We start from the raw sequence: 18458 nt of genomic DNA on the forward strand, positions 1-18458 counted from the left end.
TACACTGGGGGTGGGGGAAAGGGGAATAGCAAGAGGAAAAAAGGGACAGTAAACATCGGGTAAACTTCATCAGAGCCTGCCAGGGTGGTGACACCAGCTTGCTGCACAGTTGCTACACAACACACGGCCACGATGATAAAGAGATTCTACTGCAATACTATTCCAAATAAACAATCTCCACAATTCATTTTAAAAAAATCAAGTCATGCAACACCACAACAAAAATATTCCTACGAACTTAACTAGCCCAGGGCACCTAGTTGAAATTGAAACATGGCTTTGTAAAATTATATGTGACCACAACAAAGCTGCTAAGAGGCTAAGTGGTTTCAGGCACTCAAACAGCAAACAAAGCGTACAAAAAATAAATAATCAGAGCAGTTTGTTTGCAATATTGAAAAAGCTTTCAGATAAGGAGTGCATACAGTTTTAATTTTCTTGTAACTAAAGGAAACATGAATTCCTTAAATTATGTTCCACAGATATCAGGAACTTCTGCTCAATAAAGAACAAATCTGAGTACAGAAACAGTATCCATATACTATTCAGTGAAATCAGACACACTTTCCTGGAAACAAGAGAAATTATAACTGAGATAAACTGCAAGAACACACCCACTACCTATGTAGTAATTACATATGGATGGGACAAAACATTTTCGGTTTAACCCATTGGCTGCCAAAGGCGGCAAACCGCCGGGCATAAGACTGGGCATGGCATATTGCCAAAGCCACCGATTCACCGGATGGGAGATGTTGATTCAAAAAGTCATTCATGGATGCCGTGGTAGCCAGCATATACTGGAGAAGTTTAGAAATGTTGTTGTCAATAGATGACACTATGAGTTAACTTCAGAGGTGGTTTGCTTTGTTTATTTTTGGCGATATTAATTTTGTACAATGTTCGTACATGTGTTCTAACACCTGTGGGCCTAAAAACACAGTGGGTGCATTTCCCATGTCATATTCTGCCAAATCCTGGCAAACAAATTTGTCATTGCAATACAAAGTGTACCAAGCAAAAAGTTAAAAAAAGCGACAGATAAGAGTGTGAAAAGTGCAGTGCTGTTGTCTACATGCCTAGTGTTTCAAGCTTTTCCACACAAAAAAGAATCTGTGGCTGACAGTTAACATTAACTAAAAAGTGCTGCTTTATATTGTAGATAAGATTTCTTTGTCCGTCAAGAATTATATAAAAAACACGGCAGTGGAAGTTCGTGTAGTGCTCGTACAGGGTAAGAATAAGAATAGAGGGCCATGCAACGTGTGCAAAATGTGGTAGCCAACGGGTTAAATAAAAAAAACTGGAAAAGTATGCCGAATATTTTTTTACAGAATTCAGTTTTAAACGCAAAAAGTCAATGAAAGTAAATTTACCAGACAGCTAAGATGGCGTTCGGCGCGCAGAGGCAAGCCTTTAAATTACAGGTGTGCGAATACTGGAAAACTTCAAATATTATTGAATATTACATTTTTATTATTCGTATTCTCTAAAAATATAGATATTCTAAAATGTTCGAATATTCGATTGGACACGAATATTTGAATCAAATCGAATATAATGTTGGCTGTGCGGGTGCAAACATGGTTCTTAGAATTTGTTTCTATCTAATCTAAGAATACTGGGGCGATTTTGTGCTGAATGTTGAGATGATTTCGTGCTGCTAGCGAAATTTCACCTGTAAAGCACACTTAGACACTAAACGTCTAAACTTCGCGGAAAACCCAGCGTCTTAGTAGCAAGGGGCACGTGTTCGTGGACAGCGAGGGTGCACTTTTTAAAAAGAGCGCAGCTCCCGTTCTTGCGGCGAACGTCGGCATCGGCTTGACCGAGCGAACGAGCACAGCGAAGAATGAAATAGCAAACGCGGAGCGCAGCGGGGGATGAAAGACGTGAGGAGGAAAGCGGTGGCGGAGGGTGCTGCGGAACCATGAGGCGGAAAGCGGAAGAAGGTATGGCCAAAGCGCGAGAGGAAAAGCGTAGCGCGGCGACCATGGCTACGAGATGACGCTAGAGTAGCGCGCATTGTCTGGGAGGTCTGCTGTGGCGGCTGCTGTGAATAGCGCCCACGCGTCACCCACGCGCTGCCTCTCGCGGTGTCCAGATCAGTGAGGCAGTCGTACCACACTTTGCTCCGTTTGAAACGTGCCGCACGAGACAGATTGTGCGCGCCAGCCCATATATCGCGAAATGAAAACACATATGGAGCTCTGCTCAAATTTCGCCTGACGGAATATCATAACTGTCGGTGAAATTAAAATTTTTTTTTTTTCGGCGCCACCCCCAATCCTGAGCTTATTGGAGTCAAATGCTCCCGATTTTACGGCATTTGATGCGCTATAGTAAGGCACAGGCTGGCAAGGTCAGCTAATGGGAATTACTAAATTTTCCAAGTTAACACCTGCCAAATGCACAATGTTTTAGCACAATGGCATACTAGTTTAGTTTTTTAACATTGACTATGTAATTGCAATGTTCCAAAATAAGAAATTAACCCAACTTGCTAATGCATGTTCATATCATTATTCAATATTCGATCTGATATTCGAAGCTAAGTATATGTATTTGATTCGTATTTGAAAATTCTCATATTTGCACACCCTTACTATAAGTATACTCCAATGTAAGGAGCCTGGCATGTTCGACATCTGGTGTCAGCCTGCCACCAAAGCAATATTTGCTTTTTTTTTTTCTTATTTGCATCTGTTTTGCCTTATGCCGAGACAAAAACAAAAAGAAGGTGGGGGCTACATGGAGGGGTCAAGGGAAAGTCTTTATTATGCTGTGGCTACTGTGGTGGATGAGCAAGTTCACCGAAGGTAACACAGGGTCGGGTCTACCTGGCCATCTTTTTTTCTCCTTTCTTTCTTTAGAGCTGTACCAGCCTAATTTAGAAATAAAATTTCTTTCTGTTTGTGTTCAAATATTTTATGCACTAACTTTAATTCCTGCATGGTCAGATCGTCGTATGGCATCATGCAACTGCTAGACTGCTTGTGGAAAACTTTATTATTCTATGCACTGGTTACAACTGGAGTGTTGAAGAGAACAATCTGAAGCCATACAGTACATTCCAACATCCACATAAATTAGGAAACCAGATATACAAAAAAAAAAAAATAAAGAAGAGGTAAGCTTGATGCAAAAAGTTATCCACTGAAAAAAGTTGAATTTTTTGGCGCAAATAAAAACTGAAAGAAGTATGTCAAAATTTGTGACTATAAAAACCGAAAACACTATGGGAAAACTCACACAATTTTGTCTGGAGGAGTTGAATAGAATGGCATCGCAAAGGTGACATACTTGTAACCTTCATAACAACTTAGCAAATGTACTGCTGCTTTTCTGCTCACATAATCATCAAGCAGCTTGACCTGTTTCACTGGTATGCGAATATCTATCTTACACATAATATTGTGTTTATAGGTTGAAGACCCAATGTTATTACACTGTCCTAATAAAAAATATCTTTCTTTTTAACTAGGGACTACTGTCTTCAAATTTCCACATGCGAGATTGGCCACTGATTTGCACTGGATGAATATCAATTATGCGAATTCAGTACTTAAAGAAAAGCAAGATAAAGATTAGAGTGAGAGATGTGTCTCGCACAATTTCCACGTATGAGCAACAACTCTCTCCTATAGATCCACACGAAAGTCTAGCTGGTTCAAGCCACGACTTGTCTGCTCATCGACAGCAACACCAACATAGACACAAGGACTTGTACTGCTGGCAAGGAGGACAAAGCATGCAACCGAGCCAGGCTATAACATAAGACTTATTGGTCACAAGTGCAGTCATCGCCAGTACCTGTTGCAGTTCACCTGGTGCAGTTAACCTCGTGCAACTGTTCTTTCCTTTCCATTTTATTTAAACTAAATACTTTATTTTTCATACAGAGGCACAAACAATGCAGTGCATAAAAGCAGTCTCCTTTGAAAAGTGCTGTAAACTGCTCACCTCTGTGAACCCTGTGGGCAATGTGTGGTACAGCCTTCCCAAATATCATCCAAAATTTCATTAGCCTGATCCTCAACATCAGGTATGACTGGTGGAATGCCAAATGGAAACTGCAATGACCAAGCAAGTTTCTTTCAAAACAGTATTGTAAATATTCAGCAATTCCACACCAGGCCCTACTCAGCACACAAGTTCTCTACCATCAAAATCGATCGTTCCTTTCACTATGAATAGGGTTAGAAAATAATTCAAACACTGAAAATTTCTGAGTTGATCTTATTGATCAATGTCCTGTCACAATAAATGGTAGGACTAACATCATATATGCATAAACACAATGCAGGTTACCTTATTTCTGAAGAAACATCCTACCAAAAGGTAAACGCCGCACTTGTATCCAGAGCTGTGCTATAAATACAACGAGACATTTCCTGCAATACACACCTAACTCTACCCCCAAGTAATGGGTGATGCAAGAAATCGAACCCCTGCAAGGGGAAGCTCTACAAAAAGAAACTTCATAATCATTTGTGTTTTAGTATAGTACAGTAGAATAGTGCCTGATGCATGCCTGAAATACCAGCTAATATCAAATTGTCTATTTAATAATTTTCCATGTAAGTAAAATATTTTGGTATCACCAAGGTTCCACAATGTAATAAATGTTCTCTTTATTCTCTATCTTGCACCATTTTTTCCTGTGTGATGATATGGACATGTGTACTTGTTTATCAGGCAACCACGTTTCACCGCCTAACAAATGTTATCGCACAGTGCAGGGCACACCTGCATGTATAGGAAGTTTCTGGAATGTTATCGATGGTTCTATACGCCGTCTGTGACCGAACCTTGTGTGATCTGATTGCATGTACGCGCGACGCAAATAATGTAGAACTTTGTGGAAGACATGCGGGTCCCAGCGATTACTCTGGAACATTCGACAACTGATGTATAAAAGCCGACGCGTTTGACCTGCTGATCAGATTTTCGCCGATCTCCGATAGTGTTAGCCGCTGTCGCCGTTCTTTGAGTGTAGCCTGTTTTTGAGGGCACAAGTTCACCCCATAAAACACTAGCTTTGTCATTCCCAGTTTTACTGCTTTCTTCACCGTCACTACTACGTGACAATATTGCCAGTAGGTTGTCATACTATATAACATACTACAACTAGTTCGCAGTGAATATGCCTTTATCAAGCACATGCATAAGACTGCTTGTTTAATCGACGAGGGCCTAACATGCCAAAGCAACACAGGGCTCTGAGGAATGCCATAGTGGACTGCTCTAGATTAATTTTGACCACCTGGGGTTTCTTCACCATGCACTCAAAGCTCAGCACTCGAATGTTTTTACAGAGGGCGGAGCCACCAACTTGATTGGGGAGCCGAATCATGTTCCTCAGGACACAGTTCTTGTCAACTGTCAACTGCTGCCATCAGAAGCAACTGAGCTTCTTCATTTTTAAGCTTCCAAGTGGCATCTGCCTTGGAAGATCCTAGCTACAGAGCTTGGTGACAAATCTTGCAGACCATGCCACTTGTGAAGTGATCTGAAAACTCTTGAGGAAGACTGTTCATAACCAAAATAGTGGTGTAAGGAAATATGCTTCCACTTACTGGTGAATCAAAGAGATTGGAACACTGCCCAGGTTCAATATCAACATCCTTTCCGCCCCACAGCTCCTTGAAGCGCAAATGTTGTGGTAGACTTTCCATGGCGTTGCAAGCTTTTCCCCTGAAACAGCAGCAATAGTACATGAGCATGCTAATCATAAAGCCAGAAACATAAACAGCAATCATGGACCTTGATCTTCCATTAAACCAGACAGCCAGAGCTACTACACCATTTTTAAGGTAAAAGCCTAGGCCGACATAAGGTTGACATTCTGTGTTTTCTAGAGTTTATTTCAAAGCTAATTCAAGGCAATTTTATTCTTATTTCTGGAATTTTTTTTTAGCTTTCAATGGCAGGCTATAGGAATTCCAAGGTTATTAGCTCAACACTAAAATCAACATGTTTTTCAACTTTTTTTTAATGCACAACTTATATATGACTACAACTTCAGACAACTACATATCATTTGGAAGTATTACAGAGGTTAATGATAGCAAGTACTGACATTTTATACGAGCAATTTTTTCTATTTTATTTTTTGCATTAGATGATGATCTAAACTCTCGAAGCTCTAGAAAAAAAATACTGGCAAGTGTAGGAGTGCCCTAAATAATTCCCTACAATACTTGTTTCTATGAACCAGTTTCGGTTTCAATTACCCAGGAGTTGGATGCGTCATGACGTAATGATACGTCAATGAACTTGCTCCGTCCCTGTAATTGCTGCAGGTGCCACACATGAGTGCCACATGTGAGCATAACCAGAACACACACAGAGCACTCTTCATTTTCTTATAAGTTGTCATGCCTAGCCTTACTGCTCCACGATGTTAGTAAATTTTGCTCTTTACCATGCTGTAGTGATAATATCGATAATACCAGGGCAGCATTTGAGACCAACTTTAGTATCAAATTAAAATATGTTTTCGAACCTTTGTAGTAGTTGCCAAGTGTGGTCCTCTTATGTGTAAAAAGCATGTGGTAAAGTTTCTACAACTATGAAAATGTCTCAGTACTCCTTCAAAGAATGTGGGTGAGCACCAATAGAATGCTTTTTGGATTTAATTTAATTTGTGATTTTAAGGCAGTTGAAACTGCTTGCATTTCTGTTTTTAGTTTTACAACCACAAAAAAAAAACTTTACAATCTGTCTTTTTGAAAAAAGAACACATTGCCTTTGTTGGCTGCAGACTGGTGCAGGTGATTCAATTGTGATGATGATAATGTGTGCACTAAAGGTGTGCTAATGGCTTGGCTGTAATGATAGTGTCACTGAGCAATATTTCAAAATTTGAAATGAAGGCTTAGTGCAGCTTAAGCAATAATTTGTGCCACAAATTATCAGCATTAATGTTGCCAGACACAGCTAGGACTTTTACAATATTCGCATATTGCATCCTATAAAAAAATCAGTGACAGTATCGCTATATTCTTCATATTCTAACAGGTCCTCTGTTAATCTCAATTTTATGGATTGGGCAGAGAAGTGTGTTTCCCAGTATGCCATACAAACATATTTGTAAACCATTGCTTCAAGGAGCTTCTCTATTTTCCCATTTCTTCGCATTAAAAACAATTTTCTTACCTACCACTGAATTCATATCCGAATGTAATTATGCATCATTTGAACAGCAATCATCAAGTGACTTTCAATCTGCCAAAGAATAGCTGCAAAAACCTTAAAGTTATTTCACATGATTCCTTCAGCAAAGAAATAAGAAAGCAAGAAAGAAAGAGAATATTTCTCAGACAGCAATTCTTTTTCATTTCCTCACCACTACACTAAAATAAGTTTACATCCTTTGGGGTATATCTTGTTCTGAAACAATAATTGTCATCTGTCTTGCAAACGTTTCTTCTTGAAAACTCTGCACTCGTCACTTTCCCATACCTGCACATTTTTACGAGTTTATCATAAAGTCGTATTGCGTCCAGTTTAGGGTAAAACTGATTTTAACTAGGGCAACACTGATTCTTGAATAACATAAATACAGTCTTCAACAGATTGTAGAGCCCGGTTTTTGGAGCCAAGTTTTTAATCTTGCACGATTATTTCGACTTAACCACAGTTGCAGCTCCACCCACTAAAAGAATTATTGAATAACTGCACCCAAAATTGCTACCATTGTAGCGTGAATATTTCATTAATTACCTTTATGAATGTTTCCGTTTGTCTGAGGCACAGATCATTCTTGCTGTAAGCAGAATGCTTGTTTGTAGTATGTATACAAAATAAAGTTGCAAATGTTTTCATTAACAGTCAATATGACAACCATAAAACAATTTTTAGCATATTTCATTAAATTTTAGTATTATTTGGCTTCGACTTCAGTATAATTTTACATAACAGTGAACTTAGAATTCTGACTTTGCTCTGTAGTGAAAGCGAGTCTTTTTCCTTTTGAATGAAAAGAGGGCACCAAGACAAAAGAGCCCGAGTCCATGCTAGATATAGTCAAACTATAAAACGGCAGACCAAAAGGCCACTATTCCAACCGTGCCTTTCTTCTTTCATTGAAAATAATGAGAAGAAAGAGAAGAGACTAGAATAAGCTGAGAGAGTAGCTACGTTTCACTAGGATAGACGCATTCCTCTTGTCTTACCACAACAAACCAAAACTTCAGCAGAAGAAATTTAAGGAATTTCTGGTATACTGTCAGTTGTCAAAGTGTAGGTGACACCTTTTTTTCTCACAAACAATAAGTAGAAAACCGTGTCCTATTCCAAGATAAGCCTAAGTTACACAGTTATGCTTTAAAAAATTGTCACATAAGGAAGGAACAAATCATAGACATATCCCTGACCTTGTAAATATATAACAAGTGTATATGTGCAGTGCTCAGCAATTGAAACACGATACCCAGAGCGCGTGGCTGCCGGCACATTTTGCACCGCCGGTGGGTGAGGGGACACCAAGCTGACACATTTTTGCATCATATGAAAGCAAGCATTACTAAGCATTGTGACTGCCGTCAGTCCCTCAGCAATCACCCAGCGCTCACGGCAGGTGCAAAAAGCATTGGACGTCGTGCAGTCCTAGTATCGCGTTTCAATGGTCAAGCACTGTACACATGAAACAGTTTTCACTGCCTGCTTGGCTACTGAATATGAAACGAAGGGGCATATGCAGAAAGGTTTAAAGCTACAAAATGTTTACAAATTTTACGAAGTATGAACTCAATATTAAAGCGGAAAAATGGGGGCAGAAAATTTTAGCTGCCAAAGAACACCTGCTTTTACACGCGACAAAAGAAGAGCCTGAAGCTCATGCATAAAGCCCCCATTCCCCTAATGAAGACACAACAAAACAGGACCATAACTTACCCTTAGTACGATTAGTGCTTGTACAAAGGAAGAAAGTTATGTATGTCTCCATGCAGTATAACTGTTCACTTGAATGCCAAGTCATAAGTATGAAACATTAACGAAGTGTAAACACGGCACATGACAAACCCACAGTACTTTGAAAGTTACTGCCTATGTCTCAAACCACAGTGCCCACTTTGCTTACAACATGCTGCGTGCCTGTGCACTCACAGTGAAAAACTGCCACTCTGTTAAGGAGGACAGGGGGAAAGGAAATCTTGTTGTGGCACATAATCGTACTTGTTAAATGAAGTTATGTTGTATGACACTACAAGGAGATCAGCTGCGACATGATCCCAAACTCGACATTAGTTTCAGTATCAAGGTTCTAGCTGCCAATGCAGCAAATGTTGCCACGCCTCACTAAAATCTGCAGTGTTTGAGCTCGACTGAAGCAATTGTAAAATTCCCTTTGAAAATAACAATGCATGTGGAGTATAACTTGTCCTACAACACTGAGGTTAGTTTCCTTTCCTTCTTTTGTTTTCATAATTAGCCTAAAGTACAAGATACCCACTCCGCTGAAATAATAGTAATCGGTATACTAAAGCCGCTACCATGGCCACAACAAACCGCACTGATTTCCCAGCTCTGATTCCTCTCTAGAGCTCTCGACCTGCGCATCCCTAGAGGCGGCACGACGTGGCGGGTAATGAGGTAAAATGGTTCACGTAAAACAACAGCACAGTGCAAAACAGTAGGTTTCATGGCAAATTTATTCACAACGGAGCAGAAGCTATGATTACGTAGAGACTGCTACCTGGTCAGTTTCACCGCTTCCGCCGCCGGCCCTCTTTCGCGCAGGCACATATCTCGCTGATCTCCGCGAGGTACAGCCGTAATTGGACAGAAATTTCAGTTCAACAAAACACGACGCCTTATTATTGATGAGATGTGAACAAATTCAATTCCCTGCACTCAACTTACAGGGCAAGCTTATCGTGCATACGACGAGGTATCTCAGAAGCAAAAATACATTTCTGCGACACAGAGCCCGCTTTATTGCACGTAACTTGAATGGCATTTTTTTTTTTTTTTAGCACATTGCAGCAAAATTTATAAATGTACACGCTGCCGCGCCAATTGTCAGGAACGTGTCTTAGCGACGAATATACGATCGAGACTGCAGATTAAATCACCTATGAGGGACAGATGCGACTAATGCGAAACATGCGAGGTTACCGAAAACGCATGCGACCAACTTACCACAGCTGATTACTGATGTCAGGCAGCCATGCTGCACGACAGCCGGTAACAACTCGGTCTGACAAGACAGAAAGCGAGCCAGACACTAAAACAGCCAAGTGCTACACCTGTAGCATTAATTTACCCGCATTTCATAGTTACACATCGACAACAGTCACATGGACCGGCGACGAGGGGACGAGGGTCGGCCGGTTGGGGTTGTCTATCGTGTACGCATATATATACGTTATGTTAGAATCATTTGCAAAGCTAGATTAAGGGATGCAAGTAGCGTCCCCGGCGTCCTTTTTTTTCTGTACAAGACTGCTATAATGTGTTTCAGTTCCGGTTTTGCCGTATGAGCTGCATATAAAATGCCTAAATCTATCCTTAAAACTCCAGAAATAAATATTAAAAAAGCAATTTCGTTTTTCATAGTGCGTTTTTACAGACGTTTTGTTGTCCTAGAAAGTTTGCAGATATGGACGTCTCAAATCTATTTTTTTTTAGTGTTCATTAGCGCCGTCAAGTAGTAACACCTCGTGCCACTAATAGCCACCTAGCGGGCGCTTCCAACGGTACGCGTGAGAGCAGTAGCAGACGACAACCCTTTACAGCAAGGATGCCTGAAGTTCGCGGCTGCGATTTCTCCTTTGTACGGGCGCCAGACTGCTTCTTCTGCGGTGACAGCTGTAGGGAAGACGCTGGCCTCTGTAGGAGCGGGTATGAACGCGATGTTACCGGTGTTTGGGACCATTTACATGAAGTAGAGCTCATGCGAACTAGCCGATAAATTTTGTTGACTAATGTGATGTCTCGATCGTGTTCTTTTTTATTCTACCCTTGCCGTAATGCTGCTTCTGTACCTCAATAATAAGTACCCGTCGTTAGTGCAGACTTAATTATATCAAACAAATCCGCACGGTGCGATGTCTACATATTCCGCTGTGATTTTTCTTCCGATGAATACATGAGACATCGCCAAATAAGTGCAGTCAAAGTCGCTTCAAGAAGAGTAATTGCGAATTTATTGATGGAAACGCTTACACTATACTGAACGAAGTCACCAAACACAAGGGTTAATAAGAACGCGTGTTAGCGCTGTACCACCGATGAACTGCCGTTCCCGCTGCAGTTTTCGCAATTTTAAATTCCCCAAGTGAGCTGCTTGGAAACGTACAAAGGTAAAGTCTGACTAACTTTTCAGTACTTTTTTTAAATGTTACTAGAAAAGACGTGCCGCGTGATATATTTAAAGGCAGAGCAGCGCCAGTCAAAGTAGATGAGCGCTGGCGGCAAGGCCGGGTTTAGTCCTCTGCGGCGTAAGTATAATAAGAAATAATTCAATTGAGTAAAAAATTAACACGCAAGAAGCGACTACGTTGCGAGACAAACAAATCACTCGGCGTGTTAAGTCTGCGCAGTGTTACGTCTAGCGTCTAGGACCTCGTGCAGAAAGGACTTTCTCCCACCATGCCTCGTCAAAATGAAGCGCGACTCTCCTGTTACGGTTGGCACCTCGTGCAGAAAGGACTTCCTCCCACCTAGCCTCGTCAAATTGAAGCGCGACTTCTCCTGTTACGGTTGGCACCTCGTGTAGAAAGGACTTTCACCCACCATGCCTCGTCGAAATGAAGCGTGACTTCCTAATTCGCCATGGTCATCTCGAGTGTCTGCCGGTCTGGCGGAAGCCCCGCAGTGTTTTCAGGCCTCTTTTGTTTGTGTGTGTGCGACTTTAGAGGGATCCTTTCCTCGAACTGTCCAGCTCTACAGGGGAACTTCCGCGAACCAGCAACGCCCAAAAGAGGACAAACGTCTGCAATTCCCGGACCCGAGGCTTGGTATAAACGGAGGCGGGGCGCCCTCCTCCTTGCAGCAGGCTCGGTATAACCAGAGGCTCGGTATGACCAGAGGAGGAGGGGCCCTCTTTCCGCGAATCAGACTCTGTGCCGGTCACGTGACGTCGACGGAAGCAAGATCCCTCCCACGATTGTAGGGAGCCTATTTAAGGGGCTCCGAAATGTACGTTTAGATCACTTCATTCTCTTCTCATCATCTTTCATCAACCTTTGAATAAACCGTGCAAGTTTCGCACGAGAAGTTGTCTTGTCCTTGCCCGGTTGCTATGGTCTACCGGATGCCTGCAGCCCGCCGACAACGCCACGCTACCCAACAGTAACGTCGATCGAGCTTCGATAAGCAGGCGTCGCTACAACTCGGCAGCAGTACGATACGCTACCCTGGAGTACGCAACAAACTGACTGGCAGCGATTGGGATATGGAACCCTGGAGACCCCAACTTGGACGACAACTACGAGATCATAGCCTCTTCGTCGTGGCGACAACGTTCAGTAGGAAGGTGTCTGGATTCATGACTGCATATGGTGAGTGCACGGCTTTTCTTCACTAAGATATCACTTGGCTTAACATATTTTCGTGGAAAGTACAGTGCAGTGATTTTTCTTTAACCGTTGACGGAAGTTTTGAGTACGTCAAGGTTGTTATAGAGTGAAGAGTTAGCAGCACTAAGGGCAGCCATGAACTTGAAGGCACTAAAGAAGCCGGAATTGTTGAGCTTAGCCAAAGAGTTGGGCCTCCAAATTGCCGAATCAAAGAGAAAGCCGGAGATCATTGAGGTGATCGGGGCAGATGACAATGAACTGAAGGAATGCCTAGAAAGCATTGAAGAGAAGGAGGAAGAGCGCAAGCGCCTAGAGAAAGAGGAAGAGCGTAAGCGCCTAGAGGAAAAAGAAGAGCACGACCGTGTTGCACGCGACGCACTTGAAATTAAGCGCCTAGTGTTAAGAATGGCGAGCTGCAAGGCAAAATTGCCACCCAATTACGACTGGGGGACAAGGCGCGCCTCCCCCACTCTCCGTCGCTGCAGCTAGGCTGCGTTCGAAGAAGCGGGCTTTGTGCTGAAAACCGCCTCCATCCACCAGCCCCATCGCCGTTGTGACGAAACGGGTTCGACGGACGAACTATTGTGCCCGAGGTCCCCAGCGCGGACCTGATTTGCTACGCGTGAGCAAGCTGCCGCGGGAAAGCCGTTTTATGTCGCTTCCCATGCGCCGGCCGGCACGCAGGACAACGAGCTACCCAGAATGTCTCCGAGGTACCCGAACGGCGCCCCTCTGACGTCGGCGCCGGACATCGGAAGGTGTGTGCCTATGTGTGCGTAAACTGTTCTGCGGAACGGCGCCCCTCTGACGTCGGCTCCAGACCTCGGAATGTGTGTGCCTTTGTGTGCGTAAACTGTTCTTCGGGGCGGCGGCGAATTTACAATGAGTAAACGAACGCTCGCGTCACCTTGTTTCGCGGGAGGCGGCTAGTTTTGCGATGACGAAACTAACATATGCCACCTTGTATCGCCGACGGACCGAGTGTTTAAAAACGGCTGTTGTGCGGATGCTCGACACACTTTCTCTTGAGCAGTCATGTTGGACTGACACTCTTTTTCTTAAGCAGTCATGTTAGACTGATGCACTTTTCTCAAGCAGTCATGTTAGACTGATTTAAATACTGTAAATAAACCCATTTTCCTCGTTCTCGTTGAGAAGCAGTTCTTCCCTTCATCAACGTCCTCAGCGTAGATAAGTTGGACGACGGCATGGGCCAGCTACCTTCGAATTCATGCCGGACTCCAATCTTGGCAACGGACCTCGAGCGATGGGATTGAGCCCCCAATCCTGACAACTGGTGGCAGCGGTGGGATGGACTTTGCGACATGGTGCTGTATCTGCGGTGAGTGCTTGATTCTTGCTTTGACTCTCTAGGCTTCATTTTGTGGTTGTTCTGTTTAAAACTGTATGGAAGCTAGATTGTTGTGTGTTAGCTAGGTTGTGTTTTCCTAGCTAGATTTAGAGAGCTGAATCAAGGCAGTAAAGCAGCAATCATGGAGTTAAGGACACTGCTGAGAGACGAATTGTTGATTGTGGGTGAGGAACTTGGCCTAGATGTGCGCAAGGAAATGCTAAAATCGGAATTATTGGAGCTAATTTCCAATCAGGCCAGTGAGGAAGATATTGAAATGGGATTGGAACTTCTCAAAAAGAGAGAGAAACGGGAAAGAGAAAGAGAAGAACGGGAAAGAGAAAGAGAAGAACGGGAAAGAGAAGAACGCAACAGAGAGAGAGAGGAACGCGATAAAGATCGCGAGTTAAGAAAAATGCAACTTGAACTTGTAAGCAAACGTTTGGAGTTGTCTCAAGGAAGTGAAGGCGCTCTGGGACGATCAAGTGAGGCAGAATCGTACCGCATGGACAGGCTATTAAAGCCATTTGAGGTCGGAACCGACATAGGCTTGTTCCTATGCAATTTTGAAAGGACTTGCGAAAAGATGAACTTCGGCCCGAGTACATGGCCACAGCGGTTGCTGTCCATGTTGCCGTGTGAGGCGGCGGAAGTAATCGCCAGACTGAGTGCACAGGATGCATATGATTATGCGAAAGTTAAGGCTAGTCTCCTGAAGAAATACCGCCTTTCAGCCGAAGCTTTTCGGCAAAGGTTTAGGAGCACAGGCAAGAAAGATAGCGAGGGCTATCCGGAGTTTGCATATAGCTTAAAGGCCAACCTAGTCGAGTGGCTTAAAAGCGCGGAAGCGTACGACAGCAGAGACATGATCATTGAATGCATGTGTCTAGAGCAGTTTTACAAAACCATCCCCCAAGCTGTGAAACTGTGGGTGCAAGACAGAGGGAATGTAAACACTGTGGAAAGGGCGGCTGAATTAGCCGAAGAGTACGCAACCCGTAGAAAGTTGAACGCCGAGGAGGGAAACTGGGACAGTCGAAATGGACCGCGGAAACCATTTCCGTTCAAAAAGGGTGCGCAGACTAGACGATCGGAACATGGCGGAAAAGCCCACAGAAAAGAGCGAGGAGAAACTTAACGGAGAAACCGCACAAAAAGAACAGAAAAGAAAATTCGAATCTTTTAGACCAATTCGCTGTTACAAATGCCACAAACTGGGACATATAGCTGTAAACTGCGAGAAGCCTAGCGTAGTTTTCTCCTACGTGGAGGAAAAAGATGAGAATATGGAACTTTTAAGTCCATATCTTCACGACCTGCAAGTTAATGGAAAACCATGCCGAGTGCTAAGAGACAGTGCCGCCACGATGGACATTGTCCATCCGTCTTACGTGACGGTAGATGACTTCACCGGAGAAGTAGCATGGATAAAACAGGTTGTAGAAGAACACAGCGTGTGTGTGCCGATGGCCAAAGTCAAAATCAATGGACCATTCGGGGAGCTAGAGACTGAGGCTGCAGTTTCCAAATTTTTGTCACTGCAGTATCCTTACATCTTTTCAAATCGTTCGAATCAGTTACTGTGTGACAAAGGGCTCAAACTGGGAGAGGGCATAGTACAAGCGTTGACCCGAGGACAAGCTCGTAAGATCGCGGCGCTTTCGGCTGAAAATGCACAAGCTCCTCCAGCGGAAGCAGAAAAGCGGATAACTTCAATACCCGAATCCGAGCTAGGACCGAGGGACAAAAGAACAGTTGAGGAGAGCCTGCCAGCTGCCCAGCTCAATGAGAGCGTTGCACTAGAGTGTCAAAGTTCTAGCCTGCAGGAAGAGCAAGCTGACGCGCTCACAAGCGAGACAGGGTCGTTATTATCACCGGCCTCAAAGAACTTTGATCAGCTCTTACGTGTGGATAAAGAGTCACTGGCAGCTGAGCAAAAGAATGATAAGAGCTTAGCTAAATTACATGACACAGCTATTGAAGGCATTGCTAGGCGCAACGTGACGATACATGAGAGAGGAGGTTTGTTGTATCGGCACTACAGAGATCGAAAGGGTAGGATTTTAGATCAGTTAGTCGTACCTACTAAGTATAGGGAGGACCTTTTGAGTCTCTGTCATGGAAATGGGTGGTCCGGCCACCTAGGCATAAACAAATCAAAGGAAAGATTGCTTATGGAATACTACTGGCCTGGCTGTTTCAAAGACGTAGAAAACTTTGTAAGATCATGTGACGCCTGCCAACGTTCTGGTAAACCAGGAGAGACATGGAAAGCTCCACTGAAGGTAGTGCCCTTAATAACAGAGCCTTTCAGACGACTTGTAATAGACACGGTAGGGCCTCTTCCAAAAACAAAATGGGGTTACAGGTACTTGTTTACCATGCTGTGTCCGGCTACAAAGTTTCCAGAAGCAATCCATCTGAAAGAGCTCAGCTCCACCGAAGTAGTAGACGCGCTTTTGACAGTATTTGCACGAGTTGGGTTTCCAGCCGAAATTCAGGTGGATCAAGGGTCAGTATTCACCAGCGCACTGACTTCCACATTCTTGCAAAAAAGCGGGGTAAAGTTAATACACAGTTCCGTCTATCACCCTCAGTCAAACAGTGTAGAGATGTGGCATTCAGTGCTTAAGCGAGTTTTGCGTGCGCTCTGTTACGATCACAAGAAGTACTGGGAGAACTGTCTGCCGGCAACTTTGTTTGCTTTGCGAACGGTTCCACATGAGGCTACAGGGTTCTCGCCAGCAGAACTAGTGTATGAGAGGACACTCCGTTCTCCACTGAGAATGTTAAGAGAGATGTGGGAGGAAAGAGGGGAGAGTCCAACAGTGGTTGAATACGTGCTAAATCTGCTGGAACGGCTAAGCGCAACCCAAGAACTAGTCGGAAAGAACATGGGAGTAGCTCAAAAGAACGCCAAATTCTATTACGACAAGAATGCGAGGATTCGTACGTTTAACGCCGGAGACCAGGTAATGATCCTCAAACCTTCAAGAAAGAACAAGCTTGAAGTTCACTGGGACGGGCCCGTTAAAGTGTTGCACAAACATCAGATACCATGCTCTGAAAATGCCCGGTCGCAGGAAGGAGGTGAGGATATATCCCTGCAATTTGATGAAGCCGTATAAGAGCGGAGCGGAGCCGTTAACTATACCATCAAAGAGCAGGATGGCACTAGTACCAAATTTAAGGAGTATAGGGCGACCTCCAACTCTGAAATCGGCCTAGAAGAAGTAGTAAAACATTCGGTAAGCTCGCACGCTCTAAGACCCGAGCAGCTAGATGAGCTAAAAGAGGTGTTAGGGGAATATCTCGACAGATTCAGCGATCGGCCGGGTAGAACCGAACTGATAACGCATGAAATTGAGCTGACATCAACCGAACCAGTAAGATCAAAGCCTTACAGGGTGTCTCCAAGACAGAGAGAGATTATGGAGGCAGAGATACAGCGCATGCTAGAGTTGGGAGTTATTGAGCCCGCTGAGAGTGACTACACGTCACCGCTAATACTGGTAGAAACCCCTAACAAGGACCCTCGTCCGTGTGTTGACTACAGGAAGTTAAATGCCATCACTAGGGATCAGCTGTACCCGATACCCAACATTAAGGAACGAATTGAAAGAGTTAGCGCTGCTAAATACATTTCAACTATAGATCTCGTGCGGGGGTACTGGCAAGTTCCCCTTTCAGAAAATGCCAGCCGCTATGCCGCATTCATCTCGCCTGTAGGCACTTTTCACCCTCTCGCACTCAGCTTCGGGCTGAAGAACGCGCCGTTTAGCTTCTCTAAGTTAATGGATATTGTCCTAAAAGACTTGCAGGAGTTCGCCTTGCCCTATCTTGATGATGTAGCAATTTTTTCGGACAGCTGGGAACAACACGTATCGCACCTCAAACAGGTGTTCTCACGGTTAAGCCGGCTTAACGATGAAAGCGGAAAAGTGTTGGTTTGGTTGTTCGCAGGTTACTTATCTGGGCCATGTTGTCGGTCAGGGCATGAGACGGCCGGCTGAGCTGAAAATAGCTACGATTGGAGGATTTTCTCAGCCGCGCACGAAAACGGACCTTCGTTCATTTTTGGGACTTGTGGGGTACTATCAGCGGTACATTCCGAATTACTCGCAAATGGCAAGTCCATTAACAGACGCCCTCCGAAAGGGAGCACCGAGTAACCTACACTGGGATAAGGACAAAGAGAACGCTTTCCAAAGTTTGAAAACGCTATTGGTTTCTCGCCATGTGCTTCGCGCGCCAGACTACGCAAAGGAATTCATAGTTCAATGCGACGCAAGCGACAGAAGTATGGGCGTGGTACTTAGTCAGGTCGGCGACGATAACGAGGAGCATCCTATCCTCTATGCCAGCCGTAAACTAAATGTAAGAGAGGAAGCCTACAGCGCTTCAGAGAAAGAATGTGCTTGTTTGGTTTGGGCCGCACAGAAGTTGTCGTGTTACTTGTACGGAGCGAAGTTCATCTTCGAGACCGACCACTGTCCTCTGACGTGGCTCAATCAAATGTCACACAAAAATGGCCGCTTGCTCCGATGGAGCCTCACTCTCCAAGAGTACAACTTCTC

The 18458-nt window shown here is 43.9% G+C and overlaps 1 protein-coding gene across 6 annotated transcripts in view; it reads right to left on the reverse strand.

Moving 5' to 3' along the window:
- Positions 1-10442, reverse strand: part of tst (superkiller complex helicase subunit twister) — a 124804-nt gene extending 114362 nt beyond the window's left edge. The window contains exons 1-4 of one of the 6 annotated variants that reach the window (XM_055062870.2): positions 10150-10434; positions 7729-7771; positions 5580-5697; positions 3964-4073 (exon numbers count right to left, since the gene is read on the reverse strand). In XM_055062870.2, coding sequence (XP_054918845.2) covers positions 3964-4073; positions 5580-5678 — 209 coding nt within the window. In that variant the 5' untranslated portion in view covers positions 5679-5697; positions 7729-7771; positions 10150-10434. Of the gene's footprint in view, positions 1-3963; positions 4074-5579; positions 5698-7728; positions 7772-10149 lie in introns of those variants that run through there. The other 5 variants (XM_055062873.2, XM_055062872.2, XM_055062868.2 and 2 more) reach the window with 5 other exon arrangements.
- Between the last annotated feature and the right edge of the window lie 8016 nt (positions 10443-18458).

This window comes from Dermacentor andersoni, chromosome 1, assembly GCF_023375885.2.
Source record: "Dermacentor andersoni chromosome 1, qqDerAnde1_hic_scaffold, whole genome shotgun sequence".
In the NCBI taxonomy this organism is placed as follows: Eukaryota; Metazoa; Arthropoda; class Arachnida; order Ixodida; family Ixodidae; genus Dermacentor; species Dermacentor andersoni.